The 27982-nt window shown below is 36.0% G+C and overlaps 1 protein-coding gene across 1 annotated transcript in view; it reads right to left on the bottom strand.

Annotated features, from left to right (window-relative positions):
* The window catches only part of HMCN1 (hemicentin 1), a 461890-nt gene that overhangs the window by 280854 nt on the left and 153054 nt on the right, over positions 1–27982 (bottom strand). Inside the window, 2 exon segments of the mRNA XM_033196479.1 lie at positions 1236–1342; positions 3599–3770. Of these exon segments, the coding sequence (XP_033052370.1) occupies positions 1236–1342; positions 3599–3770 (279 nt within the window).

Genomic DNA, 27982 nt, shown 5'->3' with positions numbered 1-27982 from the left:
AAAAAAAAAAAAACTGACTGGCATGAAAAACGGCTCCTTGAATTTCTACAGTATATCAGCTACACATACTTTCATAGCAGCTCTATAATTTGAATTATGATCCCATTAATTCCATTTTTTATGTAAAAAAAAGACAACGAAAGAGTAAACAATGTACAGGATATCTTCAGAAAGATTCTAGAGCAAGTTGTTTATTTGACAGCTGGAAGGAATGTTAATAGCAAGAGGGGAGATAATGCAGGAACGGGAAGAGGCCCTCAAAGGGTGTGTTTTAAGCCTTTTCCCACAGTGGACACCTGGAGTGTGTTCCCTTCAGGTGCTAATAGCTGCTCCTGAGGGGTGTTAATTCCTCAGCAGAACAACCTTTTCCTGTTCTAGGAAAAAACCTCTAAGACACAGAAATGCAGATACTAGATTGGGAAGTACACTGAAAAGCCTGAGAAATACGGGCAAGTCACTCAGGGCATCTGCCACAGTGGGACACACACGTAATCTGCGGCAGAACTAGCTCTCTGATTTATGGTATCTTGAATTTTGAGTGTATATTTTTTCCTCCATACTGTCAAAATACAATGCCTTCTTAAAGGAAATATATACCACTTAAGATAAGTTTAGGATACAAACACCACATTGTGCTAAAGAAAACAATGAATAGAAATCCACCAAATAAAAAAAGCCAACACAGCACTTGAATGCTTGCTTTGAAACAGAAACGATACTATTTCAGCTGTATCATATTAATTTAATCCTCAGACCAATTCTGTAAAGTAAAGGACTGTGACTACCATCCCCACATGACAGAGAAGGAAAGCCATGCACAGAGAAGTTCTGTTACCCAGGCAGTGCAGCTGTGAAGGCGTGGTGTCAAGATTCAAACCCAGGCAGTTTCACAACACAGCCTATGGCTCTAACCGTTACTCTCTGTTGGCTCCATCTCTGATTATTTTGTAAGCATGAAGTAGATAATAAAATAAATCTACAGATTTGATGATAGGAAAACTATCCGAGAATTGTAAGTGTATCATGTGGCAATGATCATGTTCATGGTCCTCAAACTGAAAACTACTAAATTCATGTGATCAAGAAACCTCCTATAAACACCTATGTACATTGCTTTTTATTACAAGCACTCTCCACGATAGCAAGAGTTTGTTTAAAAAAACCACTGTGTATACTTCACGAAACATGCCAACTTCAAAATAAAATAATAAACAAACTTTGTGAAATAACAGTACCTTCACCGTCCACATTCCAGCCTCTGGTTCTTTCACATTCACTACTTTGGCAGAGTTATGGATATTTAATAGCTCATTCAGGCCAAATCCCTTTTTGATCAGCTTCCCTGAAAGACAGAACATAAAGGTAACAAGCACAATCCTTCTCTCAGCTATGTATATTAGCTAATTTAACACTACACAAAACTAAGAGCAGGATCAAATTTCAAATAACACTGGCACATGTTTTACTAAAGTGTGCTGCAAACTAACCCAAAGAGCTTTTATTTTCTATTCTGTGGCTAAAACACATTCAATTTCCAGTATCTATGACCTGATTGACACTTATACCCATAACTCAAAACATTATTTTATGTATTTCTAAAATATACTTAATTTTAGGGTGTCCAGGCATTAGAAACTGAAATAACAGATTACTATTTGTTATGCTGATTTGATCATCAAATGAGAATAACAATTAGCAGATTGTAATCATATTTCCGAAGCCAGCCTAAATAGTAATTACTATGGTTACCAAAAAAGTTACACAGAGTCACTAGAGATATTTAGATTAAATAGATGGCAAACACAGCAAACCAGAATAAATGTCATTCTGGAGAGCACTCAAAGTATTACTAACATGAGAGCCCTGGGCATCTTTACACAAAGTGTAAAACCTTAACCGGTTTCCCATGAAGCACAGGAGAAGGCTTTTATCTGTCATAGGAATAATTAAAGGAGGCAGTATAATGAAGTAGCATGATACCATCGCCTACTGACCTGGCATTTATCTAAAGTGTCCAATAGTTGGAACTTAGAAGAGAGGAAAAGCAAATTTGGAATTAAGCCACAGTTCAGTTTTTTCACCTCACTCTTGACTTTCCCATGGACTACTTCTCTAGTTATATAAAGAAATAAGTTAGGCCAGGTGTGGTGGCTTATGCCTGTAATCCCAACACTTTGGGAGGCTGAGGTGGGCAGATCACAAGGTAAGGAGTTCGAAAACAGCCTGACCAACATGGTGAAACTCTGTCTCTACTAAAAATACAAAAATTAGCCAGATGTGGTGGTGTGCACCTGTAATCCTAGCTACTCAGGAGGCTGAGGCAGGAGAATCGCTTGAACCCAGGAGGCGGAGGTTGCAATGAGCTGAGGTCATGCTACTGCACTTCAGCCTGGGCAACAAAGCAAGACGCCATGTCAAAAAAAAAAAAAAGAAAGAAAGAAAAAGAAAAAAAGAGAAAGAGAGAAAGGAAGGAAGGAAGGAAGGAAGGAAGGAAGGAAGGAAGGAAGGAAAGAAGGAAGGAAAGAAGGAAAGAAAGAAGTTATAAGCATCCTATGTTTGAATCAAAAGTTTTACAATCATTGTATGCCCAGTGACTTTTTAAAGTAGTAGAAAAATAATGCAATGGGTACAGGTACTCTGAGTCTCCAGGTAGCAGAAAACACAACTCTTTCCTCGGTAACATGGATGTTATTGCAGTAGAATGCCACTTCAACAGGAAAATCCATTTATAAGGTCAAACTTGTAGAAGTCTTGAGAAAGACATTGTATTTGTCTTGTAAATTTTAATGTGTTTGTGGCCTCTGAGAACAATTTCATAGGTTGTTTTCTTTTGGAAATTAGTTATTTTCTTCTAAGACAAATAAAGTAAGAAAACCAGTTATCCTCTTCCCTATTTATAAATACAGAGAAAAAATACACAACTAAAGCCACGGTGGAAATATAACTATTTTACAAATATTAGGTAAAAAATATTTCTAAATGAAAATGTTAAGAAAAGATTAAAGATTTCTGTCTTTACTAGATTGTTATTCGATGTAAATCTTATTGCAGTTATCAACTAGCAATTGTACCAAACAAATCACATGGTTATAAAATATACTTAAGAGGCAAAGTGAATTAAAAGTTCCCTTTACTAAGAATATAAATTTGGTTTTTAACAAACATCTTCTGTAAAATTAAAATTTATCAAGAAAATGATAGAGTGGAAAATTAGTTATTTTAAGAGTTATTCGGTGTGAGTCATTTAAAAATAATGTAAAATATGGAATTTGACAGAATAAGTTACTGTAAAATATCTCCTCATATAAACTTTCAGGTTTTATTTAAATGTTTTTATTTTGTATCATTTAAATATAATTAATTTACTAAATGTGACCTGCTTAAATATGAGAAGTTTTACCTTTTTGGATCTTATGTTAATTCAGCAATAGCTAGCACTTTCAAAATGTTACATTTTTTAAACACCTTCCTTAGCCACTTCTGAATTTATTGAATGTATTCATGAAGTTGGCATTAACTTGACAAAAACAAGTGTGTGAAAAGTATTTTACCCTCTATGTATTTTGTATTTTATTATGTGATGGTTGATATATCTCACCTAAAGGATTGCGAATTTCAATCACTGGAGAAGGTCCACTCAAAGACACAGTGACCTCTTTTAGGCTGGGATCAAAAGGAATTTTCCAAGTATTTACAGCCTGTTCCAAATGATCTGTGGATAAGAGGTGAACTTTGGAGGCCTGTACTGCTTCTTCTACCCATTTTAATACCTATAAGAGAAAAAGAGAAGTGTAAGTGTTATCAGAAAACATTCGCAGTTTTATATCATCGCTGTTTCAGGTACTTTGGGTAATCAAATGACTCTGGCACATCCTGGACTGGTGTGAAATTTATTTCAGTCACTACTGAAGATAGGACTCTTTCTAATTCTGGTTAGTGTAGATTCAAAACAAAATGCTGGTTTAACCCATGTTCAAATGTCAAGTTTTCTATCTTGAATAATACATTCGAAATGAGACTACAGTGTACAAAATCAGTGAGGGAGACATGCAGAGATATTACTGACAGTTTGCTATGTCTCAAGAGATAAGAACCTATTTAAAAACATGGTAGTGCTAACATGTGCAATCCCTTCTTCTTCTACTCTTTCTTTCCAGATTTTATTTCTTCCAGATGCAATTTGCAAAAGAAACCCAATTAGCAAATTATGAAAACCAATTTAAGTTAATTGGACATATTAATTATTGTATTATACTGTAATTATATATAGTGTATGATAATATATTACAGCACACTAATTATAGAAAAATAATTGCAATGTCACTAAAATAGTCATTTTTATAATAAAGTGAATAAGTAACAATATAATGGGAAAAGCACTGCATTAAAGAGAATAGAAAAATATTTCAGGTTAGGATTTAATACCAAGTAGTGCATTCTTGAAAAATAGTCTTTAAAAATCATTAAGAAATTGGGTTATAAAAAGGTGTTAATGTCTCATTGTGAACAAGAAAAACTTTGAATCCATAGAAAGTTTCTGTACTAACAAAGATAATTTCCCTTTAGACAAATACTGCATGTCTGTACAGGTACTCCTTGGATGATCTTACAATTTTAAGTCACGATAACCTTTGATCACCTCATCTTTCTCTGGTTTACATATCCCTTAAGACTGCATATCACCATGAAAATTTTCTTTTGTAAGGAGGCATAAGACACTGAACAGAGCTGGATATTAAGCTAAAGTCAAGCTATTAATGATTAAACAAAAACATTTTTTGAAATTTCAGTGTAGGTGGTCACATATCAAGTAACCAAACAATAACTGTGCAACATTTTTATTTTCTGTGAAAAGTATTCTTTTACTTTTTTTCCTTTTCTTTCCCCCTAAAGATAAGGGAAGCATCTAAGACTTAATATCACATAACAATATGAAGCAATCACATTCATCATAAAATAAATGTTTATTGTTCAAGATACTTTTCCAGGTACTAAGTATTGATGACCACATTTTTAGTCATTAGGACTCAGATTTCCCAAATGTTTTGCATTTCTTATATTTTTCATAAAAATTCCTGTCCTTGCTCCAGTATCAAAAACCGTATCTCCTATTTCTTTGTGTATCCAAAACGAAGTATTGTGCTCTATACATGATAAAGGTATGTATATACTAATGTCAATGAAATTAGTCATAATGGTAATAATACTTATGTTCTTATTAAATAAAAGAAATTCATAATACAGGAAATGCTGTTGAAAAAAATGTATGTAAAATGTCCTCACAGTACCTCCACACAGTAATGCCACATCACAGTGTTTTCACAGTCCACATACTTATATAATCTTAGCTTTCTCCCTCCCCAGCTAAATTCCCTTCTCTTCCCCTAGTTGTTTCGGCCATTGCTGAAGTGTTTCAGCAATGACTTCACAGGCAAAGTAAAGTAATCTGACTATGAAAGACAGAAAAGTTTTCTGTAAACAACAAAAGAGGCAAATTCAAACCAGACAGAAGAGAGAATCTGAGCAAGAACACTGAGACAGAGACAGAAGTACTCCAAATATGTTGGGAACATGAGTGACTACATCTGGCTGCAGTGAAGTGCTCAGATAAAAAAGAAGATGAGGCTGGAAGCCTGTGTCAGGACCAGAAAATGAATGGTCATTTTAAGTCAGGCTATGACATTTGGATTTCATCCTAGAGATCCCATGAAAATGACTAAAGGGCTTCAAGCAGAGGAGTGACACACTGAAATGATATTTTAAAAAGAAAAATCTGTAGTGTCATCACGGATGAATTGAGCAAAAAAACAAAATTTAATACAACTAATTACCCCATAAATCATATGACGTATTTCCCCAAAATTTAACCTTACAAAGAACATGGAATTTTATATATGAAATAAAACATATTTGTTTAACGAAGCAGATGCCATTTTTGAAAAACGGGTTCTTAATGATCTATCATGCTTGAAGAGAAGGGTATGGATCACTCTGCTTATCAAATCCATCCATATGACTAGAGACCAGACTGACTGTAACTAACATTGACCATACATAGAACACATATTTTAGTAATCAGAGTGTTGACATTTTTATGTCAACATAAAACAAGGCTGTAAGGGTCTGCCTAACTAAAAAAAAAAGAAAAAAAAAAGAAAAAAAGAAAGGATTGTTGTTGGGCCTCAGAAAGCATTTGATAAATTTCACTGATAATAATTTTGAGGATAATGTCTGATACAGAGACTGAAGAGGGCAAAGAAGAGAAATTAACCAAATGGACAGAATATCTGTTTTAAGGACAAGACACATAATCTGGTCATAAATGATTCTCAATAGAAAAGAAAAAAAAAAATAGAACACAAGTACCACTAAGAATTGTGAGATGTTTCAAGTTTAATAATGAAATGAAATGGCATTAATAAAGATGGAAGTCATTTTTTACATACATCCTTCATTAAATTTATAGTCTATGTCTGGGTGGCTCCACAAATATATCTTTCCTTCAAACCCAATGCAGAGAGGTTATGATATATTGTGGAAAGCTATCTTGTTGTCTGTTAGTTACACATGAAGGTCCCTAAGTCTTGAGTATTCATAGGAAAATGGAAGCTTTCTTAATTTGGCTGCATGTTTGTGAAGCAAGTGTGTTCAAATGGTACAGAATATAAGCGGGCTTTGGTTTACTCTTAATAATGCTTCCAATTCATCAACATTTATGAGGCTTTCACAAAGGGATTACCATGTATCATAATATTACTTGTTGGGAAAGACATAGTGCAGACTTCTGTCAAGAGTCTCAAATCACTTTTTTTTATCCACTTATAAGAAAAATCAAATTGAAAACAGATGCAACTTGTTTTATTAGAAAATACAGATACTACCAATATGTGAATAAAAGTAGATCACTGCAAGCTACAGGAAGTACCATAAGTGAGGTTTCTGGCTTCTCAGGGTGCCAGACACAAGAAAATTAAAAATCTCTAATTGTCTAACTATGAGAAATGTTCTCATGAGATTAGAAATCATCCTCTATTATAAAGAAAAAAGAATAAAACTAGAATAATGTGAGAGCCTACAAATTATGCATTTTTATCAAGACAAAAGCTTTTTAAAATCCCTAGATAACTGTTTATATAGTGCATTAAAAGTTTTAATGTAAAAATGGTTCTCTGACAATTTGTAACAGTTTATATCTACAAAGGGCCTCCGAGACCATCTAATCCACCTCCTTAATTTGATAGATGAAAAAACTGATATTTCAGAGTTCTTGTACCTTTAAAACATCTAACAAATTGGATTCTGGCTCAACAGTTATATTTTTACGTAAGTCCCTTGTGTACTCTCATAGTTTAAAGATTTTGCAGTCCATGCTATAACCAATACTTAAAAATAGTCCATATATCTACTCAACTCTAAAATAACATACAATTACAGTTTTAAAGCACAAAACCAGCACACATTATTATGAATGTTAAGACAGTAGGAATAGAAGAGAAGTCAATTTTTGCATACATATTCATTAACCAAACTTGAAGAATAGCTTTGTTTGGAAGAGCATTTCTTAGGTGATGCATTACATCTGAATGAATTTCCCCAGGACATCCTTTGTCTTCCTGGCAAGAAAGGGGAAGTATGGTGAGGTGTTCAATACAGTTCTCAATTATGCCTTTATTCGTATTTTGTGGTTGCTGTTGTTACTTTTTATCCATCTTTCCTTCTAAATTGTAAGTTCTATGAGGGCAGAGATCATAGCTGATTTGTTTGCTACTATAGTCCCTGAACCTAATATAGTACATGAAATATAGCAGATTCCTTATTAAATATGTGTGGGAGGGAGAGATAAAAGAAGAAAGAAAAGGACAAGAGAGAGAGAAAATGGAAGGGAGGGAAGAATTTTAAATCAGGTCTTTACCTGGAGTTAAATGTGTGCTAAAAGACAGTATTTTGGCCCTGCGTGCATTTGTGACAGTCCTTTCTCAGCACTGAATTTTCTGCATTGAAGCTGAATAGAGTTAAAACCTGTACGCATGGTTTTAAATGTGAACATCACATTGTATTGAGTTTTTATTTATTTAGTTGTTTAGCTTAGGATTTTTAAATGCAAAGGAAAATTTCACATAATTAAGCCAGTTTTTAAGAAATGCAAAAATTCATGCATTTTTCTCAGTCACACTTGATAGAGATTTTTCCAGCTCAGTGATGGTAGAAAGTTGATTAGGTGTAAATGCATCCACCTGATAAGTGAAGCCTGATCTAGAAAAAAAATTGTGTAAAATTAACACTAACACCAGTAAGCACACAACAGTGCTTATTAGATGTTGGATACCTCTAAAAGTCTTATATTGATCTTCACAACTGCCATTTGCATAGGTACATAGCTACAATTATTTCCATTTTACAGATGAATAAAAATGAATGAAATATGCAAACATGCCAAAGTTCATAAGACACACAACTACTAAGAAGGCAGCACTTGCCTGTTGGTCCCATAATCTTGTCTTTCACTTTCTATTTTCTGAGTTAGCATTAGGAAAAAAAATTGACAGTTTTCAAGAGTGAATCTGAAATAATAGCTAGTGAAAAACAAAAATTCAATGCAGGTGTTTTTAAAATGAAATGGCATGCCACACATAATGAATAGATTAGCTGTATATTTTTATCACCATTTTGGCAGCAAATTGTTAAGAGTTACACTATATAAAAATATTAAAGCCTTTAAATCTGTATTGAATTTGATATGAAAAAGATTTGCTACATTTCCAAGACAATCGTTTTGTAGTAAACCCTACATTATAGCAATGGCAGGCTTTACAAAACCTCTGACCTGGCTAAGAGAGATGCCCATCTGGATAACCAGGAAAGTCCATCTCTCTGGGTTCAAATTCATTCCTATCCTGCAGTATAGCATGGAACCCATGCTTCCAATTTTGCTTAGAAGTCACTAAGCATTTACTGAGCATCCAGGTGGGAATATGAAGGACGAACTCAGAGATTTGAATCTGACGTTCATTTGAAAGACTCAGGTCACTGATCTAATGGAATTTAAAGCCATGAATCCCCTTGCAGGCCCTGTCCAGATGAACGTAGACAAAAGAAGATATACATCATCCTGTGAAAATAAACTTAAACATCCATATATAACGGCTCAGAAAAGAGCCTGGGAGCAAGTCTCCCCTTGTTCTGATGCTGGCAAATTTCGGATGATGATTTACTCTTTGTACATGTGCCTATAGACGGCAAATGTATCACTTGTGCCAATGCAAGTGTTCTAGGCTTCCAAGCAATTAGATTTCTCATGGTAGATGAATGAGCTGGCCTTCAGACTTTTATACAGCACTTCTCTTAGTTAGTTCAAGTCTATTCCTGAGGATGGATCCACTCAGAGGCTGACAAATCCAGTGTCATGGTTGGTAGATTTAGCAAATCCACCAGGAAATATCACCACTTGAGACCTTTTGAGAGGGTCTTCCCCTGATAATATCCATTTATATTACTCTTTGGGTGTTGTGTGCCTATTTAATTTGGAAAATTCTACAGTGAGTTTTAACAATAGTAAGTGCTCATAAACAAGTGTGGCTGGTGATGTTTTGTATAGCCATAAATGCTCATGCAAAATAAGAAATAATTTACAGAACTTTTAAAAAAAGACTTTCTGCTGGAACTAAAATTTTACTCAGTTTATATGGAGAATGTGGGTTGGAGGAGCTTAGAAATTGGAATGGCAGGGCCGGGCGCGGTGGCTCAAGCCTGTAATCCCAGCACTTTGGGAGGCCGAGACGGGTGGATCACGAGGTCAGGAGATCGAGACCATCCTGGCTAACACGGTGAAACCCCGTCTCTACTAAAAAAAATACAAAAAAAATTAGCCGGGCGAGGTGGCGGGCGCCTGTAGTCCCAGCTACTCGAGAGGCTGAGGCAGGAGAATGGCGTGAACCCGGGAGGCGGAGCTTGCAGTGAGCTGAGATCTGGCCACAGCACTCCAGCCTGGGCGGCAGAGCGAGACTCCGTCTCAAAAAAAAAAAAAAAAAAAAAAAGAAATTGGAATGGCATTAGAAAATCTGGGCTCAGTGGGGACTCTAGAGGGGATTAGTGAAAAGAGTAACTCTCAATTTCAACTCAGTGAGCACCCAAAACTTGTGTAAAACTTCCACACCTTCTACATGATGAAAGTTTTATAATACACAACAGCTGAAAAAATAAAAGCACACTTTAGACATTTCTGAACAGTGAAATCATTCCTGCTAGTTTTATTTTAAAGTGTCAAGGTATATTTCATTAATTTATCTTCATAAAATTATTGTGTCAGAATTTCAATGTGTTACAAATGAGAGGGGAAATTTAGCTTGCCAGAAAAATATGTTATTTAAAATAATACAAATATAGAAAATTAACTTTTATCATTCATGTCTCTCACTGAATCTTTTTTTATTTGCTTGGGTTTTTTGCTTGCTTGTTTCACATGTTTTTTTCCTTTGTCAACTAAACACCTGTCTATTTTAGAATGGCCAAATCTCAGTGAGTTCAGTTGTTCCACTGAAACTTTCTAGTTTTAAAAGGAAAACAAGTTATAAAAGCACATACATACATACATTCATATGCATACATACATACACTTAGACATATATATGTACATCCCTATATGCCAGTTATGGTCTTATCGCTGGCTACCCGGAAAGCAGGAAAAACTTCAAACCATACTTAGGCTATGAGTAACAAAAACAACTCCTAGTTAGGGAGGCACGTAAGCATTATTGATATTACAGGCTCCTAGCTCTGACTTTTTCTCCTCATTCATACCCTTTATTTATTTACCTATCCATATATGCATACACACTCACACATTTAATAAGGCATGCAGGTATAGTAGTTACATATAACACTATTGCACATATGTTTGAAATGACTAATCTGGACTCCATGAATGGCTTCAGGGTCATCTATGAAATCCCCAAAATCATTTGCAAAATTATATAGATAGACAGATATGGACATAGTACATGGGAGGAAGGGTCACAGTTTGGCCAGATTTTCAAAGGGAGATGGGAGGGACAGTTTAGAAAACAACTTTACAGAGGTATTCTCTCTTCCATAGAAGTCTTTTACATTATTAAAACAAAAAAAATTATATAAAAAAAGTATCTGAACATCTTTTTGAAAATAGATAAGTTAGAGTATGAAATAATTCACACTGCAAAGGATTCCTCAATTCATAAGTGGATATAGGTTCCTTCCAAGTGTTTTTAGAGTTATTAAATAAAAAATTAAGAGAAGAAGAACTATGAACTAAAGTGTTACAGAGTACTAAAATAATTTTTAATTTTTAGTTACTAAGGAAAGTAGATCTTTATATGTTCTAATCTGCTCTTCCCACCCCCAACATATACTGGAAGGATGTAAAAATACAAAATTGTCTGGTTTATACTTGACATGTAGAAATTCTATTAGTTCCTTCTAGCATATATAAAGGTTAGAAAAATCCTTCCCAAAAGACCTCAAAATACAGACCTCATTTCAAAGAACAATTTAGTAGGGTCTAGGATCTGGTTTTTAGGTTTAGGCACTTAATTTCAACTGGGAATAGGTCTATTTTGGAAAGAACTTATTCTTTGGTACAGATACATATATATTGAACCCAAAGGCTTTTAACGTCAGTAAGGAAGAATCATTGACTACCCCATTGGTGTCTGGAGGCAAAGTGATGCTGGAAACTAAAGCATAACTGGATGGTTGTTTTGATGGCTACCATTTAAACAGCACTTATATGCTAAGCTCCATACTAAGAATGTTACAAATTTTACCTCATTCATTTTTTCTATATTCTATAAATATTAATATTTACTTTTTCAGTAAATTATAGATTTCTAGTAATTATAAAACTCAAAAAAGGCACAGGACTCTAAATCCTATTCTCTTAACCATTCTTACATTATAACATGGGGTGAATTTCTTTGTACCTCCATTACCTCTCATTTCTACCTTTGAAAGAAACTTCAACTCCAACTGGCCCAGAAAAAGAAAGAAAAAAGAAGGAAATAAGGAAGGGAAGAAGAAAGAGAGAGAGTTGGGGAGAGAAAGAAACAAATACATTATAGATTTTGTGCTGCTAAGGGCCTAGGTCATAATAATTTAAGGGTGATTCAACATATTTTGAGTATAATTTTGACTACACAATTAACAAATTATGTCCTGGCTTAAGATGCAACCCCCATTTAGAATATAAATCCATTATCCTGTCATGTGCTTATTGGGTTTAGAAATAATAGAGATGAAGTGATTTAGATGCATTAAACATTTAATAGAATTTTCTTGATTAAATTAATTTCCCAGTAGAAGTGCTGGTTGAGGCTCCCTCACTTTCAGACAGAAGTTAGATGGGGACTACCAACATTTACCTGCATGACTTAACTGTTCTTAAGCTTTCCTGTTGGTTTGCACTCATTTTGATTGACATACTCTTTAGATACTTTAAGGTATTCAATCAAGTTTTAGGCAAGTTTCATCAATTTCTGGGCCTTTCAGCCAATAAAAGGAACCTTTTGTAGATCTCTACTCTGATTATGTCTTGATCCTAAAGTGAAGTTCTCAAGATCTCATCATATTCTCTGTATTTCCAAATAGTCTCCTAATATACTAATAATCTCTTCAAAAACAAGGAGCTTTAGAAAGCATACATTCAAATGTCATATAATAGAGCATACAATAGTGCATTGGATATGTAGATAAATTGGAGGATTTCAAAGGTCCAATCATTTCAGACGTTCCATGAGGCATAAATGCTAGTGGCAGTATTTCCTTCAGGCAGTCAAAAAGATGAGCCATCTATGTGGACTAAAATTATTGGGAATACTTTATAGAGATGGTAAAAATGCAACATTATATGGTTTTTAAAATCTGGCACCACACACAAAAATCTCACTAACACTAACTCTTTCCAGATCCCCTCTAATCTTTATAAAGGATGTTTCGATTTATATAACAACCTAGATTTTACTGGTACCGTTAGCAATAATATAGGTGAATATTCAGCAGTTGCCAGACATCTTTAATAAATTACAGCAAAACTTTATTAGCTCTCACAACTAAATCATCACTCCAGAGATGGTAGTTGGAAACAACTGTACAAATCTTAGAAATCCTATGGGAAAAGAAAAAAGTAAAGCAAGAATCCAAATTTTGGAAATAAATGAAAGCAATGGATTAAATCAGAGAAAGTCAGACTCATCAGCATACCAAACGGTAATCTAGATGCCCGAGAAAGGGAGAGTTTGAAAGTAAAGAAGAAACAGAGGCAGGAGGACATTTTCAGCACGTTGAGGAAGAGAGGAGGAAAAAAGGAAAAGAAAAAAGCATCCAACGCATAGGCTTGTTAGGGTCTTTGAAATAAATATTGTTTCTATTTATTTTAAATCTAATTATCACAATACATATATTAACAACTCAAGAATGAGACAGATGTATGGCCTGTAAAGGGGTTTCATATTAAGTCAATGAACATTTAAGTATGGTTTCACCAAATAGTGGGTTCCGTGCTAGATACACAAAGGTGACAAAGTATGTTGCCTGCCTATGGTAACTTATAGTGCCAAATTAGAACACTCATTCATTTGGGATTTGCCAACAGAAACTAGGATAACATCTCTCTCTGTTTTACCACTGCTAAACGGTGTTTCTGAACAGAACTGTTCTGTATCTCCAACTGGAGGGCAACAGAGAGAAGTCTCAGCAAAAGATAATAGAACATAAATGTTCTCCAAAATGCCTTCTATTCAGTGGCAGATCTGGGTTGTGTGGGCCTCAAGCTTACACAACTGGGAAGTCCTTAGAAAATACGAAATTATGAAGAGTTTCCTCAAGTGAGAAAATAGTTCACATAAATTTCAAATTGTTAAAAGCTGACAAATACTGCAAATCTCACAAAATCTAGAAATTAAGAACAATTTTGTTAACATCTGATAAGAGTCTGTGGCATTTTTTTCGCTGCATTTTTGGCTATATAATCTTTGAATGTCTACTACTATGACAAAAAAGTTGTAGTATGTATATTCTCTACAGAAATAACAGAAAGATAATTTTTATTCTTTTCCAGGAAGCTTCAAAACTTTCAACTTCACATATAGCTATACTTGTTTTTGTAGTATTGATAGAAATTTGGGTCCGAAACAATAGCGAAGATCTCCCCAGTGTCACTGGACACTAAGGAACATGTACCAGAGGAGAAGTTGAAGTCGAAGGATACAATGGTCTTATCATAGCTTAAATATCTTACTTCTGCAAAATTCCCCCTTAATTTGTAACTCTGTGAACACATTTTTATTACCCTTTTTAGAGCCTTGGAAGGGGTCCACACAAAAGAAGGGCCCTGAAGCTTAAGTTTTGTTGCCTTCACTCAATCTGCATTCACTTCCATTCTTTGGATGACACATTGATTGCAACCCATTTGCCACACCAATCAAATGGCGACTATCAATGTCTGATGTTTTTTTAGCTGTCTGAAGACCAGTTAACAGTGAGTTTCAGTATCTTCTTCGCTTTTCAGTAGCTGTAGATACAATCACATTCTTAGACTTAACTGTTGAGTAAATGAACAAGGGCCATTTAAAGTAACTGGCATTAGGTACTACAAAATCTCTAAAATGAACTAAACTAGATATGTATACCTCTCCAGAGTAGGCTCTGTGGACCTTCTTGTCATCAGAATACTTGCTTCTGAGTTCCTTCCTGAGCTGAAATCTAGGATTTGTTGCTTGGATGCAGGATCTACAAAAGCATTCTGTGGTATTAGGACCAGGGTTCATTGAGACCCTGACCATCACTAAGACTGCTATAAGCTAGGACCCATCTCCCTTGACATATGTGGTACTTCTATTAAAATAGCTACCTTTCTAGTTAAAAAAAAAAAAGTCTCCTTATACTTTAATTGGTATTGCTACTTTTGCTGTTAGCAAATTTCCAAGTCTTCATTCTTTTTCAGATAATAGACAGGGTTCTGATCTCCTGACTCTGGAGAATGGAGAATGGAGTGAATGAACTGTTCACTCTCTCTCAACTTCCTAACTTGCTCCTCCCTGTGGATATTCAACCTTAGTGAATTTATTGCCCCAGATTAACCGGGAGAAGAGTCACTCCCCACAGTGATGTTGTCTCTGTCTCTCATTAGGACCTAATTAACTTTTAGAATCCCAGCCCCATCCATGTTCTGTTCTCTGTATTACGCCCATAGATGAAAGTGTCCTCTAGAGGGGGAGGTCCACCACTTTCCAGCTTCAGTGCCTATGTCTGAGTGTTGTCGGGTAAATATGAAATAAGGTGTGAAACAGAAGATCCTTTCTATTTTGCAATTCAGTTTTGCCATTAATACTGTTATAATCCTTATTGAAAAAAATCTGCTTATTTCTTCCATTTTATAGGATCAACTGGAGGAGTAGGTGGGGTGGATAGGTAATTAGTTTCCTGAAATCTTTAACATGCATAACAAGGAAAAGTAAATGCAAACAGTCAGTCTAGAGGGGAGCAGATGAGTTAAATATCAAGAAGGGGGACCTTATCTCTTAAAAGCTAGCTAATAATAGGAGAGAGAACATCCTTCAGGGATCAAGAGGAGCTAAACTATTTTAGGGGTTTATAGTCTAGTGGGGAAGACATGTAAATAAATAATAGAAAATGTATGTCAGGTATAAAGGCAAAGAAAATGGTCAAATCTGGTTTGTTTTTATCTGGAAAGGTGACCAGGCATACTTGAGATTGAAAATTGAAGGATGAACAGGATGCAAATGGATGAGCAGAGGGAGAACATCTGGGACAGAAGAAATAACATGTTCAAAGGCAATATAATCAGCCATATCAGAAAAGACACTCAAGTGTGTCATGGCTGGTGTGTGTGTGTACAGTGGTAAGTGATGAGGGTAGGAAGAATTTGGAAGTATGTGGCAGTCCTCACATGCTGTGCTGGATGGCAGATCTTACCCTGAAGATCTATGGAAGCCATTGAAGGAGTTCAGAAACAGGATGTTACATCAAGTTTGTATTTAAGAAGGATCCTACTGGACGGATGTGGTGGAGGGATTTGATGGGAAAGGCTGGAAGCAGAATGATCAGTAATGTGGCAGCTAGAACAGGCAAAAAATAAATAAACAATCAATAATGTGGCAGTTAGAATAGAATAGAAAAAATAAAGAAAAGTTGTGGAAATGAAGAAGAGAAAATCGATTCCAAAGATATCTTAGATTCAATGTTCCCTAGGTAACAATTTAAACTGAGATATGAAAAAGAAGAAAAAGTCTAGGATGACTCAGCTTCCTAGCTTGAGAAGCAAAAGGAATGATGATGCCATTTAACTATGGCGAGAATTACAAAAGGAAAGTTGGTTCAAGAGGCACCACCTTAAAGAATCAATACTTTGCCAATTCAAAGGAAAACAGAAAATTAAAACACCATCAAGGTATATTTGAAATTTACTTCAGACAAAATGTTATAACTGATTATGGATGATCATATTTTTTTAAAAAACTATTTAAAAGAAAACTCTCAAGTTATAGTATACCCACAAATCAAACAGTAAGTACACTCATTCATTTTGGATTCCTTCACAATAGAGGTTTGCAAAACTATTCTGTTCATGACTATTAGACCCATCCATATATTAGAATAATTAGGAGAATGCCAGTTCCTCTACTGATTGTTTAACACTGAGATTCAGCTTGACCAAAGTTTTGAGGCATCAATTCCAACGAACTTTGTTTCTCTGCTTAGCACAAATGAAATACATTATTTTATATTACCTTTTCTGTTTCAAATTTTGTTTTTAAATGTTTTATCATAATAGTAATAAATGCTATGTAAAAATGTAAAATAAAGAATCATAGAAAAAATAACATATTATTGTACTACCTGCAAATAATTGTGTTCTATATTTTGGTCTTTCTTTCCATATGTATATGGGTGTACATGTATGAGTTTTTGTGTGTTCTTACACAAGGCTTATTATACTATACATATGTTTACCCTTATTTCAATACATACTATTAATACTAGGTACTCACCCATCTAGTAGACATTTGGAAATGCAAAAGACATTAAAAAGAGTTCATGTCCTGAAGCATATTTTAGAATTATTAAATGAGACTAGCCAGGCGCGGTGGCTCACGCCTGTAACCCCAGCATTTGGGGAGGCCGAGGTGGGCAGATCACAAGGTCAGGAGCTCGAGACCATCCTGGCTAACATGGTTAAACCCTGTCTCTACTAAAAATACAACAAAAAAATAGCCGGGTGTGGTGGCAGGCACCTGTAGTCCCAGCTACTTGGGAGGCTGAGGCAGGAGAATGGCATGAATCCAGGAGGGGGAGCTTGCAGTGAACTAAGATTGTACCACTGCACTCCAGCCTGGGTGACACAGTGAGACTCTGTCTCCAAAAAAAAAATTTATTACATGAGACTATAACAATATACTTAAGGTTGGAGTTAGGAAACAAACCAAATGCGGCAATTTATAAGTTATGAACTAATCAGTGTCTTGCTTACCAAGGAAAAAGGCAAATCCTAATAGTATGTATTCTTTACCCAATGACAATGTAAGAAAGGTCTTACACATGCTCATTCAGTATGAGGCTCTTAACATGCACCCCATCACTGCCTGGTTGTACTCAGCACTTTGAGTTTCCAGACCACAAAAGAAATACTTGGAAATTCATCACGGTTCCATAAAACTATTGCACTGATCCCTTGGTGATTTTCTAAGGCCTTATTTTGTAAATGAAACATTGTGACAGACAGAAGGGAAGAGACCTTTCTCATTTCTGAGTCATAATTAATTATTATTGTAATTAGCCACACACTCTGTACAAACTTCTGGAATTAAATATACTGAAGTCAGCACCTTTAATTTTAGAACAATTAAGAGATACAGCTTTATGATTCAGTAAGAGACCAAATGTCTTGGCCTGAACATTCCCGAGTAGGAGAGAATATTGCCAAGAAAAAATGACCACAGTATTGTTCTCAGCAATCACAGGATAAAGAAATGTGGAAGTATAGGATAATTATCTAATACTCAAAACCCACAAAATATCTTGGAACATACAAAAAAAAACAATAAGAACTATTAATTCATTAGGGATTTAATGCAAAGATTTTAAACCATGGCTTTTACTTGCAAGATATATTTACAATAGATAGTTGTAGCATCGGTGAGGCTCAAATGCTTTCTTTCTAACTTTATTTCCCAGTAAACAATGCTAGTATTAATTGTACATATGTGTAAACAAAAAATAAACAACATTAATCTAAGGAAGTAACCAACAAATTGTTAAGTCACCCCCAACTTCCAGGAATTAGCATAATTCTGTGACTCAGAAGTTAGGAGAGGCAAATGGATAACTCTGGAGACTAAATAAAATGGTCAGTAGATTTCCACAAAGCCAAAAGTAACTATAGTTAAATATCAACAGAAAGATATTGCCAGAAACTACCCAAACTACAGTGTCAAGAAAAAAAACAAAAATGAGTAATGGTAATAGCTTCAGTAATTATTTTCATGTGAATCCTATAGCTCAATCGAAAGTACTTGTCTTCTATAACTGTGACCACACTTCTCAAAGAAAATCCAAAAACCTTGTTGGAAGCTCTTCTAAACCTACACAAAAAATTAAATAAAATAATCATACAATACACATCTACTAGAATGGCTAAAATGAAAAAGACAGAAAACACCAAATGTTGGTGCAGCGGTAGAACAGTCAGGATTCTTACAGACAGGTGAGGGGAATATAAATGGAAACAACTTTGGAGAAAGGTTACATGGCATCTGCTAAAGATGAACACTCATGCGCAGTGATCCATCTTTCCCACTTCTAGATACATATCCAAGAAAAATTAGTACATTTGTATAACAAATCAAATGTCCTAGAATGTTTGGAACAATGCTATTTGCATTAGATCAAAACTGGAAATTACCCATGTATATATCAACAGTGGAAAGGAGAAATAGACTTGTATATTCACAAAATAGAATACTATACATCAACGAGAATGAACAATCTGCAACCACATGCAATGATGTGGCTGAATCTCACAAACAGAACGTTGAACAAAAGAAGCAACTGAAGTGTACTGTATGATTTCATTTATACGAAGGACACAACTTCCTAAACTGATCTATTTATTTTATTTTATTTTATTTTATTTTATTTTATTTTATTTTGAGATGGAGTCTCACTCTGCTGCCCAGGCTGGAGTGCAGTGGTGCGATCTCAGTTCACGGTAAGCTCCGCCTCCCGGGTTCACGCCATTCTCCTGCTTCAGCCTCCAGAGTAGCTGGGACTACAGGCACCCGCCACCACGTCCGGCTGATTTTTTGTAATCTATGTTTTTTGATGCCAGTATAATGATAAACCATGTGACCAGAAAACAGTATGAAGGACAGTTTTGTGGAGTCCTGGTAATGTACTGCTTCTCAGTCTGAGTGCTAGCTACCCAGGATACGTTGAGTTTGTGAAAATGTATTAAGCTGTATGCTTATGTGTACTTTTCTGTATGTATATAATACTTCAATGAAAATTTTAAAATAAAAGAAAATAACAATAATTCATAAAAGCACTTTTCTAAACAAGCATGTTTCTTATATTTGTGAAGTTTAATTTAATTAAAACAGTTTCACTAATTGAATCAAAGAAGCTCAAGTACATATCTGATGCTGTAGTGTATTCTAAGGGAGTAAGATGGAAAAAAAGGTTTTCGTGGTAGCAAAATTTACAGTGATGCTGGGCAATATACCAGACACTCAGAAAACCATTAGGAAACAATAAATAATTGTTAATATTAATTGCTAATATAAATATGTTAATACAGTACACACTGATTTTCCAACTCTTAACATGTCATAAATTCTAAAATGCACCATTATTTTCTGTGCCAGTTAGAAAGGAAAAACACTTCCAATCAACCTATATAATATGCCACTGATTGTAAAATAAATTTCATTTAGGAGTCATTGAATTGTTTCACTGTTTAAAAAATGTTACTTAGTATGGATGAGAAAATGTGTCATAACACATTTTCTGCAGAAATAGTTAAGTACTGCAGACTTACTTGCTAGGAAGTCAGACTAGGAAAGTATACACATGGCAGGTGGATGCTTGTAGGACTTATATATTAAGAGGGACAAAAGATGGCCCTTGAAAGATGGAAAGGAAAGAAGTTAAAAGCTAAAAAGTGAGGTTATTTCAGGTTAAAGAAGCAGAAGTGCCGAGGCAGCAAAGTACCCAACACTGTGTAGGGGCAGACAAAAGATAGCCTAATTAGAGTCGGGAATGGAGTATTAGGAAATACCTGGAGATACATTTGGATGGCAAGGCCAGGTCAGATTATAGAAGGGCTGGAATTCCAACAAAAACTATTTGGACACCGTTCAACTGGCAGTAGACTTTAAAACAGGGGCAGGGCATGATGAAAGTGATATTTGAGGAAGCTTATCTTACTGGATTGGGTAGCGAAAAGTAGAAGTCAAGAAAGAATAAATTATTGCAGTAACCCAGGTGTGAAGTGATGAAGACTTGGGCAAGAGAGCTGACATTAGAGTGCATTAAATAAAATTTTCCATAATATATCTGTATGATACATTCCATATATAAAACTAAATTTAATGTGGTGAACACAATTTTCTAAAAAAAAACTACATGCTTTTTCTTTTTTATTAAACATTTAAGATGAGAAAATTTGAATATATATTTTTATCTCTAAATACATTTTGTGCAAGTAAGAGATGAATTAAAAAGACTTATAATGAGAAACAAGCATCCCTAACCTTTTCAAAGGAGATGCATTGTAGCTTTATCTTCAAGTTTCATAAGACCTAGGTTTTTTAAACACCTAATCAAGGAATCTCTTAGGTATTTACCTATTTAACTACATATGTTGCATGTTTACTTCATTTAAATTAGATATGACTATTAGTCATTCCAGCATATACACAATTGGGCTTTTCTTTTCTGCTGTTTCTCTGTTTCCCTGTTTCCACCCACTCCCCCCATCTCTTTTTCTTTTTCTTCCAATAGAAAAGGCAGTATAAAGGCTGTAAGTGTTTGAAGCTCTGAGCCCTGCATGTTCTATTGGAAGAAAACTGTAACCAGAGCAGAAAAAGAGAGAGAGATGGTACAAAGTCAATGTAGTCTTCATCACTGAGTTATGTAAATGAAGCTTATCTGTCTTTAGACAGATTCTCAGGGACACAGTAAGCATTTAGACACTTTTTTTAATTTAAAAAGGGAGATTACCCGTTCGTGAATCCTTATAGAATGACTACAAAATTATAAAGAGACTACTTTTAAATCAAATTTGGTATCATATGCATGCCATAGAATCATTCCTTTGAGCCATAATACTATGAAAAGCATAGTATTACTGGCATAGCAAAAAAGACAACTGGAATTAATTTTTCCTTGGAAGTTTTATGGATTGCTGGTAGATGATTGGCCGCTATGCCTCCTTTATTCAGGATAGATAACTAAATGAGATAATGTGTCTGGCACTGGGAAATCAAATTATCTACTTCTCCAAAATCTTCTGATTAACCTAGTTATAGACATACAGTGATGTTTATAAATCTCAGTAACAGAGCAATAAGCAGTAAGCCTATACCTTAAGAAATCTAATTTAGAGGATTGAATATAGAAACATACTCCTTTACTATAGTGACATGTAGTGCAATCATACTAGTGGTTTAGAGAAACGGAAAAAAAAAAATCAGGAAATTTGTCACTAAAGTAATTTTTAACACAGGTAATAAGGAAATACTTAATATTTACATATGTAACATGATAATTTCAGAAAATAATGGGATCATATTATTCAGTTCTCTGCTTCAACTATAATTCTCAATGGATATAAATGTTACCTAATGATTTTTCTTTTTTGCTTGTTAATTAGGATTATCTTTTTATTATTATAATTATACTTTAAGTTGTAGGGTACATGTGCACAACCTGCAGGTTTGTTACGTATGTATACATGTGACATGTTGGTGTGCTGTACCCATTAACTCGTCATTTCCATTAGGTATATCTCCTAATGCTATCCCTCCCTCTACCCCCTCCCCAAAATAGGCCCTGGTGTGCGATGTTCCCCTTCCTGTGTCCAAGTGATCTCATTGTTCAATTCCTACCTATGAGTGAGAATATGCCGTGTTTGGTTTTCCATTCTTGCGATAGTTTGCTGAGAAGGATGGTTTCCAGCTGCATCCATGTCCCTACAAAGGACACAAACACATCCTTTTTTATGGCTGCATAGTATTCCTTGGTGTATATGTGTCACGTTTTCTTAATCCAGTCTGTCACTGATGGACATTTGGGTTGATTCCAAGTCTTTGCTATTGTGAATAGTGCCGCAATAAACATACATGTGCATGTGTCTTTATACCAGCATGATTTATAATCCTTTGGGTATATCCCCAGTAATGGGATGGCTGGGTCAAATGGTATTTCTAGTTCTAGATCTTTGAGGAATCGCCACACTGTTTTCCACAATGGTTGAACTAGTTTACAGTCCAACCAATAGTGTAAAAGTGTTCCTATTTCTCCACATCCTCTCCAGCACCTGTTGTTTCCTGATTTTTTTTAATGATTGCCATTCTAACTGGTGTGAGATGGTATCTCATTGTGGTTTTGATTTGCATTTCTCTGATGGCCAGTGATGATGAGCATTTTTTCATGTGTCTGTTGGCTGTACGAATGTCTTCTTTTGAGAAATGTCTGTTCATATCCTTTGCCCACTTTTTGATGGGGTTGTTTGTTTTTTTCTCGTAAATTTGTTTGAATTCTTTGTAGGTTCTGGATATTAGCCCTTTGTCAGATGAGTAGATTGCAAAAATTTTCTCCCATTCTGTAGGTTGCCTGTTCACTCTGATGGTAGTTTCTTTTGCTGCACAGAAGCTCTTTAGTTTATTTAGATCCCATTTGTCAATTTTGGCTTTTGTTGCCATTGCTTTTGGTGTTTTAGACATGAAGTCCTTGCCCATGCCTATGTCCTGAATGGTATCACCTAGGTTTTCTTCTAGGGTTTTTATGGTAATAGGTCTAACATTGAAGTCTCTAATCCATCTTGAATTAATTTTCGTATAAGGAGTAAGGAAAGGATGCAGTTTCAGCTTTCTACTTATGGCTAGCCAATTTTCCCAGTACCATTTATTAAATAGGGAATCCTTTCCCCATTTCTTGTTTCTCTCAGGTTTGTCAAAGATCAGATAGCTGTAGATGTGTGGTATTATTTCTGAGGACTCTGTTCTGTTCCATTGGTCTATAGCTCTGTTTTGGTACCAGTACCATGCTGTTTTGGTTACTGTAGCCTTGTAGTATAGTTTGAAGTCAGGTAGCATGATGCCTCCAGCTTTGTTCTTTTGACTTAGGATTGTCTTGGCAATGCGGGCTCTTTTTTGGTTCCATATGAACTTTAAAGCAGTTTTTTCCAATTCTGTGAAGAAAGTCATTGGTAGCTTAATGGGTATGGCATTGAATCTATAAATTACCTTGGGCAGTATGGCCATTTTCACAATATTGATTCTTCCTATCCATGAGCATGGTATGTTCTTCCATTTGTTTGTGTCCTCTTTTATTTCACTGAGCAATGCTTTGTAGTTCTCCTTGAAGAGGTCCTTTACACTCCTTGTAAGTGGGATTCCTAGGTATTTTATTCTCTTTGAAGCAATTGTGAATGGAAGTTCATTCCTGATCTGGCTCTCTGCTTGTCTGTTACTGATGTATAAGAATGCTTGTGATTTTTGCACGTTAATTTTGTATCCTGAGACTTTGCTGAAGTTGCTTATCAGCTTAAGGAGATTTTGGGCTGAGACAATGGGGTTTTCTAAATATACAATCATGTCATCTGCAAACAGGGACAATTTGACTTCTTCTTTTCCTAACTGAATACCCTTTATTTCTTTCTCTTATTGCCCTAGCCAGAACTTCCAACACTATGTTGAATAGGAGTGGTGAGAGAGGGCATCCCTGCCTTGTGCCAGTTTTCAAAGGGAATGCTTCCAGTTTTTGCCCATTCAGTATGATATTGGCTGTGGGTTTGTCATAAATAGCTCTTATTATTTTGAGATACGTTCCATCAATACCGAATTTATTGAGCGTTTTTAGCATGCAGGGCTGTTGAATTTTCTCAAAGGCCTTTTCTGCATCTATTGAGATAATCATGTGGTTTTTGTCTTTGGTTCTGTTTATATGCTGGATTATGTTTATTGATTTGCGAATGTTGAACCAGCCTTGCATCCCAGGGATGAAGCCCACTTGATCATGGTGGATAAGCTTTTTGATGTGCTGCTGAATCCGGTTTGCCCGTATTTTATTGAGGATTTTTGCATCAATGTTCATCAGGGATATTGGTCTAAAATTCTCTTTTTTTGTTGTGTCTCTGCCAGGCTTTGGTATCAGGATGATGTTGGCCTCATAAAATGAGTTAGGGAGGATTCTCTCTTTTTCTACTGTTTAGAATAGTTTCAGAAGGAATGGTACCAGCTCCTCCTTGTACCTCTGGTAGAATTTGACTGTAAATCCATCTGGTCTTGGACTTTTTTTTGGTTGTTAGGCTATTAATTATTGCCTAAATTTTGGAGCCTGCTATTGGTCTCTTCAGGGATTCAACTTCTTCCTGATTTAGCCTTGGGAGAGTGTAAGTGTCCAGAAAACTATCCATTTCTTCTAGGTTTTCTAGTTTATTTGTGTAGAGGTGTTTATAGTATTCTCTGATGGTAGTCTGTATTTCTTTGGGGTCGGTGATGATATCCCCTTTATCATTTATTATTGCATCTATTTGATTCTTTTCTCTTTTCTTCTTTATTAGTCTTGCTAGCGGTCTGTCAATTTTGTTGATCTTTTCAAAAAACCAACTCCTGGATTCATTGATTTTTTGCAGGGTTTTTGTGTCTCTATCTCCTTCAGTTCTGCTCTGATCTTAGTTATGTCTTGCCTTCTGCTAGCCTTTGAATGTGTTTGGTCTTGCTTCTCTGGTTCTTTTAATTGTGATGTTAGAGTGTCAATTTTAGATCTTTCCAGCTTTCTCTTGTGGGCATTTAGTGCTATAAATTTCCCTCTACACACTGCTTTAAATGTGTCCCAGAGATGCTGGTATGTTGTATCTTTGTTCTCACTGGTTTCAAAGAACATCTTTATTTCTGCTTTCATTTCGTTATGTACCCAGTAGTCATTCAGGAGCAGGTTGTTCAGTTTCCATGTGGCTGAGCAGTTTTGATTGAGTTTCTTAGTCCTGAGTTCTAGTTTGATTGCACTGTGGTCTGAGAGACAGTTTGTTACAATTTCTGTTCTTTTACATTTGCTGAGGAGTGCTTTACTTCCAACTATGTAGCCAATTTTGGAATAAGTACGATGTCGTGCTGAGAAGAATGTATATTCTGTTGATTTGGGGTGGAGAGTTCTATAGATGTCTATTAGGTCCACTTGGTGCAGAGTTGAGTTCAATTCCTGGATATCCTTGTTAACTTTCTGTCTCGTTGATCTGTCTAATGTTGACAGTGGGGTGTTGAAGTCTCCCATTATTATTGTATGGGAGTCTAAGTCTCTTTGTAGGTCTCTAAGGACTTGCTTTATGAATCTGGGTGCTCCTGTATTGGGTGCATATATATTTAGGATAGTTAGCTCTTCCTGATGAATTGATCCCTTTACCATTATGTAATGGCCTTGTCTCTTTTGATTTTTGATGGTTTAAAGTCTGTTTTATCGGAGACTAGGATTGCAACCCCTGCTTTTCTTTTTTGTTTTCCATTTGCTTGGTAGATCTTCCTCCATCTCTTTATTTTGAGCCTATGTATGTCTCTGCATGTGAGATGGGTCTCCTGAATACAGCAAACTGATGGATCTTGACTCTTTTTCCAATTTGCCAGTCTGTGTCTTTTAATTGGACCATTTAATCCACTTACATTTAAGATTAATATTGTTATGTGTGAACTTGATCCTGTCATCATGATATTAGCTGGTTATTTCGCTCATTAGTTGATGCAGTTTCTTCCTAGCATTGATGGGCTTTACATTTTGAAATGTTTTTGCAATGGCTGGTACCTGTTATTCCTTTCCATGTTTAGTGCTTCCTTCAGGATCTCTTGTAGGGCAGGCCTGGTGGTGACAAAATCTCTCAGCATTTGCTTGCCTGTAAAGGATTTTAATTCTCCTTCACTTATGAAACTTAGTTTGGTTGGATATGAAATTCTGGGTTTAAAATTCTTTTCTTTAAGAATGTTGAATATCGGCCTCCACTCTCTTCTGGCTTGGAGAGTTTCTGCCCAGAGATCTGCTATTAAGTCTGATGGGCTTCCCTTTGTGGATAACCCGACCTTTCTCTCTGGCTGCCCTTAACATTTTTTCCTTCATTTTAACTTTGGTGAATCTGACAATTATGTGTCTTGGAGTTGCTCTTCTCGAGGAGTATCTTTGTGGCATTCTCTGTATTTCCTGAATTTGAATGTTGGCCTGCCTTACTAGGTTGGGGAAGTCCTCCTGGATGATATCCTGCAGAGTGTTTTCAAAGGTGGTTCCATTTTCTCCATCACTTTTAGTCACACCAATCAGACATAGATTTGGTCTTTTCACATAATCCCATACTTCTTGGAGGCTTTCTTCATTTCTTTTTACTCTTTTTTCTCTACATTTCTCTTCTCACTCGTTTCATTCATTTGATCTTCAGTCACTGATAATCTTTCTTCCAGTTGATCGAGTAGGTTACTGTAGCTTGTGCATTTGTCACATAGTTCTCGTTTCATGGTTTTCATGTCTATCAGTTCTTTTAAGGTCTTCTCTGCATTGATTATACTAGTTATCCATCCATCCATTCTTTTTTCAAGGTTTTTAGTTTCTTTGCACTGGTTACATAGTTCCTCCTTTAGCTCTGAGAAGTTTGATTGACTGAAGCCTTCTTCTCTCGTCAAAGCCATTCTCTGTCCAGCTTTGTTCCATTGCTGGTGATAAGCTGCATTTGGAGGGGGAGATGCGCTCTGATTTTTTGAATTTCCAGCTTTTCTGCACTACTTTTTCCCCTTCTTTGTGGTTTTATCTGCCTTTGATGTTTGATGATGGTGACATACTGATGGGGTTTTGGTGTGTGTGTCCTTTCTGTTTGTTAGTTTTCCTTCTAACAGTCAGGATCAGCTGTAGGTCTGTTGGAGTTTGCTTGAGGTCCACTCCAGACCCTTTTTGCCTGGGTATCAGCAGCAGAGGCTGCAGGAGATAGAATATTGCTGAACAGCAAGTGTTGCTGTCTGATTCTTGCTCTGGAAGCTTCATCTCAGTGTGTATCCAGCCATGTGAGGTGTAATGTGTTGCTCTGCACCTAGTAGGGGTATATCTCCCAGTTAGGACCCACTTGAGCAGGCAGTCTGTCAGTTGTCCTCAGATCTCAACCTCCATGCTGGGAGAACCACTGCTGTCTTCAAAGCTGTCAGACAGGGACTTTTACATCTGCAGAGGTTTCTGCTGCTTTTTGTTTAGCTATGCACTGTCCCCAGAGGTGGAGTGTACAGAGGCAAGCAGGCCTCCTTGAGCTGTGGTGTGCTCCACCCAATTCGAGCTTCCTTGTGGCTTTATCTACTTAAGCCTAAGCAATGGCAGGCGCTCCTCCCCCCAGCCTTGCTGCTGCCTTGCAGTTAGATCTCCGACTGCTCTGCTACCAATGAGGGAGGCTCCGTGGGCATGGGACCCTCCAGGCCAGGTGTGGGATATAATCTCCTGGTGTGCAGTTAGCTAAGACCCTTGATAAAGTACAGTATTAGGGTGGGAGTTACCGGATTTTCCAGGTGTTATGTTTCTCAATTTCCTTTGGCTAGGAAAAGGAGTTCCCTTCCCCCTTGTGCTTCCCAGGTGAGGGGATGTCTCACCCTGCTTCAGCTCTCACTGGTCAGGCTGCACCTGCGGACCAGCATCAACTGTCCAAAACACCCCAGTAAGATGAACCCGGTACCTCAGTTGAAAATGCAGAAATCGCCCG

The sequence above is a fragment of the Trachypithecus francoisi genome, unplaced genomic scaffold (assembly GCF_009764315.1).
Source record: "Trachypithecus francoisi isolate TF-2019V2 unplaced genomic scaffold, Tfra_2.0 Lachesis_group5, whole genome shotgun sequence".
Taxonomy (NCBI): Eukaryota; Metazoa; Chordata; class Mammalia; order Primates; family Cercopithecidae; genus Trachypithecus; species Trachypithecus francoisi.
This window is presented reverse-complemented; position numbering and strand designations above follow the sequence as displayed.